The following is an 11540-nucleotide window of genomic DNA, read 5'->3' as shown; positions in this document are numbered from 1 at the left end:
ATTTTGGAACCCCTTACCTGATACGTGGTTTACAAATATTCTCTCCCATTCTGTAGACTGCCTTTTATTTTGACGGTTTCTTTGCCAGTGCAGAAGCTTTTAAGTTTGATGTCGTCCCACCTGCTGATTTTGTGTGTGTGTGTGTTGTCCGTGCTTTTGGTGTCATATTCAAAGGATCTTTCCAAGACCAATGCTAAGGAGCTTCTTCCCTGTTTTCTTCTAGTTTTACCGGATCAGGTCTCACGTTTAAGCCTTTGATCCGTTTCAAATTAAATTTTGTGAGGGTATAAGATGGGGGTCCAATTTCATTTTTCTGAGTGTGGTTATTCAGGTTTCCCGGCACCACTTGTTGAAGAGTCTGACCTGGGAACTGTATATTTTAAAAAGCTTCCGAAGGGTTCCCAACCAGGGTGATAGTCAGTGCTGGGAGCCTCAGCTCTTACAAGGCAAGAACTTCGTGCACTCCCTGCAGCCCAGACCCAGCAGGAGGGCTCTGGACCTGCCGCGGGGTCTTCCCACTGGAGTCCAGTAGCCACCACTAGCTCAGCCTCCCATCGCCCCGCCAGAGCTCTCACCTGCAGATGCCAAGCTGACACTGGGGAGCGCGTGGGAGGTGGGCATGGGCTGGCAAGTCCCGCGCTGTGGGAGCCCTGGGTGGGGCTGCGATGGGGGCTCTTTGCCGACCTGCAAAGACGCCGCATGGGGCCTGGAGGTGGGGCTAGGGAGGACCGTGGTAGCACCGAGGGGAGCCTATTGAGGGCCTGGCACTTTTCTAAGGCTCTGCATTCATTTAGTAATCCGGTAACAACCCTGGCAAGCAGTGCTGAGTGAGAAAGTTGAGGCCCAGAGAAGTGGAGTGAATTCCCAAAGTAGCCAAGTCAGGAAGCGGCTGCGCAAAGATTCGAACCCACAGCTCACTTCCCTGAGGCCGGGTCCTAGCCACCCCCACACCCGGCCACGCCCCCCCCCGCGCGCCCGCCCCCCCCCAGACACGCCCCTCTCGAGGAGGCTGCCCGCGGGGCGGGCGGGGCGGGGGCAGGTCCGAGCCGCCGGGAGGAAGTGCCGGGCTTGCTGCTCACACCCGGGGCGGCCGCAGCCAGGGATCCGGCCGGGTTGGGCCATGGAGGCGGTGCCGCCGCTCTACCGGGTGGCGGGGACCGGGCCGCAGGGAGATGAGGACCGGCTCGGGGTCCCCGACGGGCCCGGGGCTCCGGTGAGCGGGGACGGCTCTGTGACGGGGGGCGAGGACCCGGAGCGCGGGGGGCCTCGCGGGTGGGGGTGTGATGCCGCCCGCGGGGTGGGCCGGAGGGGGGGAGCGCGGGGAGCCGGGCAGCGGGTACGGGGCGGGGGGGACCCGGGGCCTTCCTGGTGCGGGTGCGAGGCCGCCCCCGGGCCGCCTGCCCCGGTGTGAGCGCCGTGCGTGCCCCGCAGCTGGACGAACTGGTGGGCGCGTACCCCAACTACAACGAGGAGGAGGAGGAGCGCCGCTACTACCGCCGCAAGCGCCTGGGCGTGCTCAAGAACGTGCTGGCGGCCAGCGCGGGCGCCATGCTCACCTACGGCGTCTACCTGGGTAGGCGGCCCCGCGGGCTCGCGCGCTAGAACCCTCGGCTTCCCGCCCCGGCCTCCCTTCCCGGCCCCGGTCCGAGAAGGAGAAACCTTAGGAGCCACTTGGCCTCCCTTCCTCTTTCACTTCCCCAAATGCCGCCTCGCAGCTGCAGCTGTGGCCCCAGCGCCCGGAGGGCGGTCCCTGTGCAGCGTTCCTGGTTCCCAGCCAGAGCCTTCGTGAGCGTGTGGGCAGGACTGGGCGCCCTGGGCAGGTGCGCGGCCTCCCAGATCTGGAGCGCAGCACGTGGCGGGGAGGGGCTCTGGATTCACGTGACTGGCGCTGCCGCTGGCTGTCGGGACGCTTGGCCCAGTCCGGGCAGCCCTCTCTGTCCTCAAGGGCACTGGAATCCGGGACTCCCTTCAAGCTCGTGTGCCAGGCTCCGTTCTGTCGCCGCCAGAGTTAGGCTGCCCCCGTCATGCCTGCTCCCTATCCCCAGGCCTCCTGCAGATGCAGCTGATCCTGCACTATGATGAGACCTACCGCGAGGTGAAGTATGGCAACATGGGGCTGCCCGACATCGACAGCAAGATGCTGATGGGCATCAACGTGACGCCCATCGCCGCTTTGCTCTACACACCTGTGCTCATCAGGTGCGGTGCTGCTGTCCCCAGCAGGGCTGGGCCGTCGCTCAGATGTTGCAGGGATGCAAGGGCTGTTGGCCCAGGGTGTTCTTGGGGCAGGGAGCTGGGGAGAAGCCTTGCCTGCCTGGAGGGGTGAGAGAGAAGGGTAGAACCCGGGTTTGGGGAAGGAAGCAGGAGCTTCACCTGAGGGCACATTTGACACAACAGAAATTCACTCCCGTTCCTTCCCTCAGCTTGCCTCACATGGCATTGCCTTTGTGCCCTCCTCTATGGCTTGGAGTTACAGCATGTGGCCTTTGGTCACTTTGGGATCAGGGCCGTGGAATCTCTGGAGAGAATCTCATCAGCCAACAAGGCCCAGGCATCAAGCCTGGCCTGATCAGCTGTCCGTGTCAGTGTCGGTGTTGAGGGACATTTCTCACTGAAAAGGCATGGCTGGGTAGGTGCCCCAGAGGGTTTACCCTGGACCCGAGCCTTGGAGGCATCTGGTCCAGCCTCGTGGCTGGGGCAAAACTCCCCTCCACGGGTACCCTCCCCACCAGGAGGTAGGTCTCTGCTCAGATGAGACCCAGAGACTAGCAGACAAGTTAGATGGGTTTTAGTTCCTCTATCTTAAACCAAAAAACAAACAAACAAACAAGAAACAAACAAACAAAAACCCCTCCAAACCCCAAAACCCAAAACTCCTTTAACATAATTGTACAAACAACATTAGAATCATAACTGAAATCAGAAAAAAGAAAATCCTTCCTACGCCCGCCAGTAAATCAGCTGTTTGTTGTTCCCCAGCACGGATGGGTAACGTTTATGTCCTGGTCACCTGAGCATGTGCCATGTTCACTTTTCCATTCTTTCCTTTCACTGCGCACCTCTTGGCCTTCTCCTCAGTCTTCACACTGAGGACTTTATGAGGGTCGCATTTCTGCAGAGATGGGGGCACCCAGCCGTGCCTCAGAGTTGGACATTCAGCCCCTCTCCTTTCTGCACCTTCACTTTGTGCTTGTAGCTCTCCCCCCCCCTTTTTTTCTTTTAAAGATTTTATTTATTTGAGAGAGAGAAAGAGCACGAGCACGGGGAGAGGTAGAGGGAGGGGCAGGGAGAAGCAGACCCCCCACTAAGTGCCCAGCGGGACGCGGGGCTCGAACCCAGGACCCTGAGCTCATGACCTGTGCCGAAATCAGACGCTTAACCGACTGAGCCACCCAGGTGCCCCTAGCTCTTTCCTTCTTAAAATTAAAAAAAAAAAAAAATTGCTATGATAAATGTCTAGCAGTGGCCTTAGTAGAGTAGAGGTCTATGAAAGGCTTTCTGGCTCTTGAAACATATCACTATGGATAATAACAGCTAACTCCTTTTTTGTTTCCCATGTGCCGGGCACTTTGTAAATGCCCCCTCATTCCCTGCAGTCCGAGGCAGGTGCTCTAATAGACACAGAGAAGCGGAGACATTCAGCAGCTTGCCCAGGTCCTGCAGGCAGCACCCGGCAGTCTGAAAGTTTGAGTCCCCCACCCCGAGCTTGCTCCTTGCCCAAACTACGGGGCTGATTTTCTCAGGGGCTGTGCCAGTCTGCATGACCACGGGCCGTGTGCATCGTTTTTTAAACCACAGTCTCGCCAGCAATGAGTGTTAGTATTTTTACTTTTTGCTCGTTTACTCCATCAAAATGTACAGTACATTTTTTGTGACTTGCCCTCCCCCCAAACAGATCAGAGTGGGCTGCCCGTCTATTTATTACATGGCAAAATATGGATGATGAAAGAACCAGGGCCCTGTAATAGAAGAGAAAGTAAGTGTATCGGAAAATTAGGTTCATCTGGCTTTGAGCTTCCTGGAAACCAAGGCAAAGAAAAGAACTAATAAGTACAAATACTCAAAACACCCCAGAGTTCCTGGTAGTGGTTGTTAGCCTGACGAACCTTCACACCCCGAAGGAGTCCTTATCCTGCCACTGCTTGATCACCTTTATTTTATTTCTTTTTTGGGGGGATACTTTAAAAAAAAAAGATTTTATTTATTTCTCAGAGAGAGAGCACAAGCAGGGCGAGCGGCAGACAGAGGGAGAAGCAGGCTCCCTCCTGAACAAGGAGCCCGATGCAGGACTCGATCCCAGGACCCTGGGTTCATGACCTGAGCCAAAGGCAGCTGCTTCACCGACTGAGCCACCCAGGCGTCCCGGGCAACCACCTTTAAACACAGTGCGACATTTTCTCAGAGTCAGCAAGGCTGTTGTCCTAGGAGCCAGTGGGGAAGAAACTTCCCAGATTAGCACAGTGGGACTGCGAGAGCAGTGGGCAGGAAGGAAGCGATACTGGCCCTGCCTCTGACCCCTCCCCGGTCCTCGTTTCCTTGCCCAGGTTTGGGTTGTGTTCCTGGGCACCCTGAAGGCACAGCACATGAGACTGGACGGAGAAGGGGGATTGGCCAGTCAGCCCAGAACACAAAGGAGGGCAGGATGTGCCCATAGACCACGGACTCGTTACTCCTCCCTCCCTCTTCTCCCTCCATCCTTGCAGTGGCCACGAGAGGCTTGTGGTTTGGGCTCTGTGCCCACATGAAGCTGTGAAAACAGGTGTGTGGACACAGGGCTCCCCTGCGACCACCAGCAAGTCCGTATCTCTGCTTCTGCATCTTAGAGCCCCCGACTCCAAGGCCAGGCATTGCTCGCCACCTCACACCGCGTCCCGAGCTGGGCCCTGGCGCCGTGGCACCCTGTCACGGCCACGGGAGTCTGGGTAGGCCCGTGGTGCCAGCGTCTTCCCACTGCCCGCAGGTTTTTTGGCACCAAGTGGATGATGTTCCTGGCTGTGGGCATCTATGCCCTCTTCGTTTCCACCAACTACTGGGAGCGCTACTACACACTTGTGCCCTCCGCCGTGGCCCTGGGCATGGCCATCGTGCCTCTTTGGGCCTCCATGGGCAACTACATCACCAGGTGAGCCTGGTGGGCGTCAGGGCGGGAGGCTGGAGACCTGGCTGAGTCTCTGCTCCATTGCCAACCTTAGCCGGGGGAACTTGGGCAGCGCTTTCTGCCTTTCAGGCCTGTTTCCCCGGCCGTGAGACGTAGCCCATAGCCCTGGGTGCAGGAAGCAGAGACATCTGGTAGAGGTCGGACTGGGGTAAGCTTTCTCTCCTTTGTGGTCCAGGATGGCTCAGAAGTACTACGAATACTCCCACTATAAGGAGCGGGATGAGCAGGGCCCCCAGCAACGCCCACCACGGGGCTCCCATGCGCCATATCTCCTGGTCTTCCAAGCGATCTTCTATAGCTTCTTCCATGTGAGTACCACCTATGGGGCCATTGGGAGAGGGTATTCCAGGCCCAGAACCCGTACATTGGAGCCCATCCCACAGTCTTTTCATCCCTCTAGTCCCACTGCCCTTTCTTGAGCCCAACCTCTGCTTACTTACCTCTAGCGACTGAGACCTCATCCCCTCCCTGTGCAGGAGAAAGTCCTTCTGCACTGGGCATTCCTTCCTGCCACGAGGCTGCCCCCAGAGGTGGGAGGGCTCGTGTTCTGCCAAGGCTGTGCCCAGACCCCTTCCAGATCATGCCTGTGCCCCCTGCCTGGTTCTGAGCCTGGCCCAAGCTGCCTTCCTGCCCACAGCTAAGCTTCGCCTGTGCCCAGCTGCCCATGATCTACTTCCTGAACCACTACCTGTATGACCTGAACCACACACTCTTCAGCGTGCAGAGCTGCGGTTAGTCCTCATGGGATGGGGTCCCCAAGGCCTGCTCACCTCCCCCATTGAGTCATCCAGTGGACACTGAGCTCTTGAGAGTGCCCAGAGAGGGCTGAGAGCCTAGTGGGCAAGGCATAGGGCCCTGTAGGAGTATGCAGTTAGGACATCAGACCCAGCCTCGTGGGGACAGGGTGCATCAGGGAAGGCTGCCTGGAAGAGATGCTATCTGGGCTGAGGCTTCTGGGGCATATCTCTCAGGGCCACGCATACCGTCAGAGCTCAGTCACTGCAGGGAGAATGTATGGGGTTTGGGGATGGACTGCCCCCCCCCCCCCATTTAACCTCCAGGCACTAGAGCAGCAAGGGCGGGGGAAGCACTTCTCTTTTTGGGGCTCGTCCAGCCCCAGTGGCCCTCACCTCCCCAAATGAACCCTGCCTTTTGGAGCACTGCCCTCACCCATCACCTCTAACCCTCCCCTCCACCCCCCCCCAGCCCTGCTGCATTTCTTTGTGGTTGAGTTTACAGTATGCTCTGCTCCCTGTCCCCCACCCGCCTCTCTCCAGGTACTAACAGCCAGGGTATCCTTATTGGCTTCAACAAGACCGTTCTGCGGACGTTACCACGGAGTGGAAACCTCATTGTGGTGGAGAGTGTGCTCATGGCGGTGGCCTTCCTGGCCATGCTGCTGGTGCGGCCCGGGATGGGGTGGGGCGGAGTCAATGAAGTCTGGGGATCGAGGCAGGTAGAAAGGGGTGCGATCTGGGCGCATTGCTGGCAGCCTGGGCAAGGTTATGGCTTGGAGTCCTGGTCTGAGCTGGGAGCCAGGGCTGAGTCCTTGGGGAGGGGGCCTGAACCTAGAAGCCAGGCTAGGGGCTCGGGACTGAACCTGGAGTTGGAATCCCAGAGGCCAAGGGGAAGGGAACCAAGCCTGGGCCAGGGTGTAGCTGGAGACAGGGTGTGAGAGGACGGGGCTGGGGGCGGAACGGAGAAGCAAAACTAAGGTTTTGGGGGCGTGGCCTGGGCGTGGCCTCCTCCTGGAGGCGGAGCTGGGAATCCAGGCCGAGATCTGTGAGTGCGTCTGGGGGCGGGGCCCGGGGCTGGGAGGCAGGGCCCAGGGCTGTGGGTATGTCTGGGGCGGGACCAGGGCCCAGGGGGCCCGGCCGCCCTGCCCCCTGCCCCCTGCCCCTGCCTCTCCCGCCCAAGCCCACCGACTCAGCTTGCGGTCCGCAGGTGCTGGGCCTGTGCGGCGCCGCCTACCGGCCGACTGAGGAGATCGACCTGCGCAGCGTGGGCTGGGGCAACATCTTCCAGCTGCCCTTCAAGCACGTGCGCGACTTCCGCCTGCGGCACCTCGTGCCCTTCTTCATCTACAGCGGCTTCGAGGTGCTCTTTGCCTGCACTGGTCTCGCCCTGGTAAGCGCAGGCTGCATAGCCTTCCCAGATAAAATACAAGACTTCCGGTGAAATTTGTAGTTCGGATAAAAGATGAATAAGTTTTGAGTGTGTCCCAGATACTCCCTCCCTCTTTCTTCTCTTCCCTGGCTTCCCCCATTCCCCCTCTGTCTTAGGCAAATTATTTTAAGCTCTCTGGGCCTCAGTTTACTTATCTGTGAAGTGATTCCAGCAGGGATGCTTACTCCCAGAGGCGTTACACTGTTGAGCTGGTATAACGCCCATAAAGCGTGGTTCCATGCGGGGTGCAGCCTTGTTGTCTGGAGACACTATCCAAGCCTTTTCTCCTCTCTGCGCCCTCAGAACCTTCCCTTGAACCTTGGAGGGAGTTAGCCCTGAGGTGGCCCAGAGAGGACAGGGTATGGCCTAAAGCCCTCGCGTGGGGACGGCCAGAGCCTGGGCCAGCTGACCTCTAACACTCAGCCTTGTCCCCCTGGCAGGGCTATGGTGTGTGCTCGGTGGGGCTGGAACGCCTGGCCTACCTCCTCGTGGCTTACAGCCTGGGCGCGTCGGCCTCCTCGGTCCTAGGCCTGCTGGGGCTGTGGCTGCCGCGCCCGGTGCCCCTGGTGGCTGGGGCCGGGCTGCACCTGCTGCTCACCCTCGGCCTCTTCTTCTGGGCCCCCGCACCTCGGGGCCTGCAACACATGTGGATCCTCTGTGTTGCAGCTGTCCTCTGGGGTGTGGGCAGCGGCCTCAATAAGACCGGGCTCAGCAGTGAGTATAGCTGTGGGCACTGGGATGACAAGGGACCCTGTGGCTACCTCAGGTGATTGGGGAGGAGCACAGACATCCCAGGGACAGACATGGGATCCCATGAGTACCCTGGGGGTCTGTTACAGTGGAGGTAGGTGGTGATCCCTGTGGACACTCCAGGAGTGGAAGGAAGTCTGTGGACTGCAGGGACAGATGGAGGGGGGGCTGTGGACACACCAGGGGCAGGTATGGGAGTTGCATGCCATGGACATCCTTTGGACACCCCGGGGTAGGCTTGGGGCCCTGTGGACACTGGGGGGTTAGCGTGAGGTCTTGTGGCTCCATGGAGTAGATATGGCGCTCTGTGGGCACCCCTGAGGGACAGCAGGAAAAACACATTGGGGGTACTTTGCTTTCATACCAAAGGACAGGGCCTACCTTGGCATAGTTTTCATGACACTGGGAGCAGATTGCCAGCCAGTCTGCACTCTGGGGAGCATGGGAAGCAGCAGGTGGCCCTGTCCACACTCCAGGGTTCAGGAGCAGTTAGGGCCACACTCCTGGGAGCAGGCATGAAGCCCCAACCCCAGTCTGCAGAGCGGCAGGGTGCACACCCTGAGTTTGGGCTGCTGGGGTAGGGGCATTGGGAAGTGGAGCCAGCCCTGTTTGCAGAAAAGAAAGGGTGGGTCAGAGTTTGGCGGCCCACAGGTGGGCATATGCCAGTGACACACAGCCGGTCTATGGGCTCCCACATCAGCGTCTGTTCTGATGGGCCAGTGCTGTTAACAGTTTGAACGTCACCCCTGGAGGTGTGATGTGTTGGAGGGCACACCTGCTGTGGATAGGCCAGGGGCTGGCTCAGGAGACCCGTGCACACCCCCCCCCCCATCAGAGAGTCAGCCATCTGTACTTGTCATCGGGCATGGAGCCCCACACTCTGGGCCACACTCTCTTGGCCACTGCTCGAGGCAGCCAGCTCTGGGTAGCATCCAGCCGGGGTAGCTCGGGTCCACGACAAGTCTGGACTTGGGCCTGGACCTGGCATCCCCTTCTGCCTGCTCAGCTCTGCTTTTTCCCGCCTCCTTGTGAACCCTGGGGCTCCGTGTCCCTTTCCAGCAGCCCCGTGGGACACAGTCACACTGCAAGGCCTTGGGGCAGGGATGTTAATGTCCTGAGTGATGGTGATGGTGCAATTTGCCAGGTGCTGTGCGACCTTTCTCACATTAAAACCTCAGAACACAACATATAATACATGTCGTCTCATTTTACAGGCAGGAAAAGTGGCCATGGAGTTAACTTACCCTGAGTCATTCCTAGAGCCAACATTTGAATCCTCATCTCCGTGCAAATTCTCTGCACTTTACAGTCCTGAAAGGAAAACCTGCATCTCCTGACTCCCTGTCCACTCTTTCTTCCCACTCCAGCGAGGATTCCTTGAGAAATAGTACAAACCTCCCAACTTCAGGTCTGATTTGCAGCAAGTTTGTTGCTCTAAGCAGTTTGCCCTCCCTGAGCCCGGGGTGAGGAGAGACAGCCCCCGAAGGCCTGGCATTATGCACCCGCGGTCCCAGAGAGGACAGGAGATGACTGCGCATAGAGCTTTCCACTTTTGTGGCCACACATGTGCTCTAGAGTGAGGCCCAACTGTACTCCCCCTTTCCTGTTCCTGCCTCTGCTCAGCTCCCCAGGTGGCCTAATAAGCTGGGCGTCCACCAGGGGGCAGGCGAGGACCTGTTCACAAAGGCTTTCTAGGAGCTCCAAGCCAAGGGAGGAGACCCGCCCAACGCTGGGCCTAGGGCGGGGCCCAGGTGGGAGATCAGCCACTGCGCCCCCGATGATGACACTGTCCTGCCCACCTGCAGCGCTCCTGGGGATCCTGTATGAGGACAAAGAAAGGCAAGACTTCATCTTCACCATCTACCACTGGTGGCAGGCGGTGGCCATCTTCGTTGTGTACCTGGGCTCCAGCCTGCCCATGAAGGTGAGCCTGAGCGTGGTGGGAGGAGGGTCTCGGCGGCGTCGGGCCAGCCCCCAGGCCACAGATACTCTCTGAGCGCCCACTGTAGCCTCACAGCCCCCAAGGGCACCACTCCCCAAGGGCTGGGTCCTAGGTCACGCCCACTGAGTGGCCCCAAACCCAGGACCCGCTTGGTGCCTCACTTCCCACGGTCCTCAGTTTGCCCATCTCTGAAGGGGTTCAGGTTTTCTCTGTCCTAGTGGGTCCTCCCAGCCACCTTGCCGGTCGCGGGCTGACCTGTTCACCAGGCGTCAGCTCGGAGCTGGATGCAGAGCGTCATTCTGGCCTGCAGGGGGCGGGCTTCCTCATTCTCTGCTCCCACCTACCGGTGGGTCCGTTCAGCAGGTCTCGCCAACGTTTGAAAAAGTGAAATAGAATAGAAGAGAGCCGAATACGGTGCTTATATGTGTGTGTGTACTGTTATGATGGGGAATTGTATTTGGCTGTGGGTTATGGTCAAAATCCTCGAAGAGGCATTTCTTACGGTGCCTGCGCGTGAGGGACACAGTGGTCTTGGCCCCGTAAAGAGCACAGCTGGGCTTTGAGCCTTGTCCGCGGGAGGGTGCGGAGGAAGCTGAGGTGTCGGGACAGAGGAGGAGCTGCGCCAGGAGATGCAGGACGCGAGTGGGCCTGTCCCGCGAGGGGTAGCCCGGAAAGGTGAGGGCTCGGTGGCCCGCGGGTCCCCTGCATTCCTGTCTCTGCGCGCAGGCCAAGCTGGCGGTGCTGCTGCTGACGCTGGTGGGGGCCGCCGCCTCGTACCTGTGGATGGAGCGAAAGCTGCAGCGGGGCGCGGTCCCGCGCCAGCCCCGCATCCCGCGGCCGCAACACAAAGTGCGCGGCTACCGCTACCTGGAGGAGGACAACTCGGACGAGAGCGACGCAGAGGGCGAGCACGGCGGCGGCGGCCCGGGGGACGGCGTGGAGGAGGAGGCACCGCCCGCGGGGCTCCGGCCGGGCCCGGAGCCAGCCGGCCTCTCCCGCCGGCCCTGCCCCTACGAACAGGCCCTGGGAGGCGACGGGCCTGAGGAGTAGTGAGGGGCCCAGCCTGCTCGCCGGCCTCGGTTTACCGCATCTCAGCTCGGGGGCCGGGGGGCGGGGGGCTGGGGCTGTGACTGCGCCACCTTCAGGAAGGACCTCCTCCCCGAACCGCAGGTTCAGGATCGTCCCGGAGCCCCGGGCCATGTGCCACGTGGGACCGCCCCGCAGCGGCCCTGCGCGGTGAGGAGCTTTAAGACCCCTGGGCCAGGCCTAGGGTTGGAGAGGCAGCACAGCCGACTCCCCCCCGCTCACCCCCGTGGCCCCTCCCCAGGTCCGAGAAGGGACGGGGTCCTCCTGCCGCAGCCGGTCCCCCAGTCCCGCCCGGCGCTGCTCCTGGCCACGGGCCTCGGCAGGGTGTGTCGCACGCCTCGCACATCCTATCCCCGCCGTCCGTCAAGAGGCACGACTTTTTATAGAAAATGAGAAATAAAGAGGTTTTGTATTGTCCCGACTGGGAAGTGTCAGGCT

The 11540-nt window shown here is 59.9% G+C and overlaps 1 protein-coding gene across 2 annotated transcripts; it reads left to right on the top strand.

The window, feature by feature from the left end:
* Positions 1-1026: 1026 nt before the first annotated feature.
* UNC93B1 (unc-93B1 regulator of TLR signaling) lies at positions 1027-11524 on the top strand. 2 transcript variants are annotated; one of them, XM_045775806.2, is made up of 11 exons: positions 1027-1213; positions 1432-1573; positions 2046-2199; positions 4961-5122; positions 5334-5466; positions 5796-5889; positions 6436-6560; positions 7103-7285; positions 7765-8038; positions 9880-9998; positions 10743-11524. In XM_045775806.2, the coding sequence occupies exons 1-11, from the start codon at positions 1121-1123 to the stop codon at positions 11064-11066; spliced, it is 1803 nt and encodes a 600-aa protein (XP_045631762.1). In that variant the 5' UTR covers positions 1027-1120; the 3' UTR covers positions 11067-11524. The 2 variants fall into 2 exon arrangements, with proteins under 2 accessions (XP_045631762.1, XP_087711205.1); XM_087855079.1 differs by lacking the exon at positions 10743-11524 and adding an exon at positions 10235-10426.
* The last annotated feature ends 16 nt before the right edge of the window (positions 11525-11540 follow it).

The sequence above is a fragment of the Ursus americanus genome, chromosome 24 (assembly GCF_024610735.1).
Source record: "Ursus americanus isolate L20-20 chromosome 24, mUrsAme1.1.p, whole genome shotgun sequence".
In the NCBI taxonomy this organism is placed as follows: Eukaryota; Metazoa; Chordata; class Mammalia; order Carnivora; family Ursidae; genus Ursus; species Ursus americanus.
This window is presented reverse-complemented; position numbering and strand designations above follow the sequence as displayed.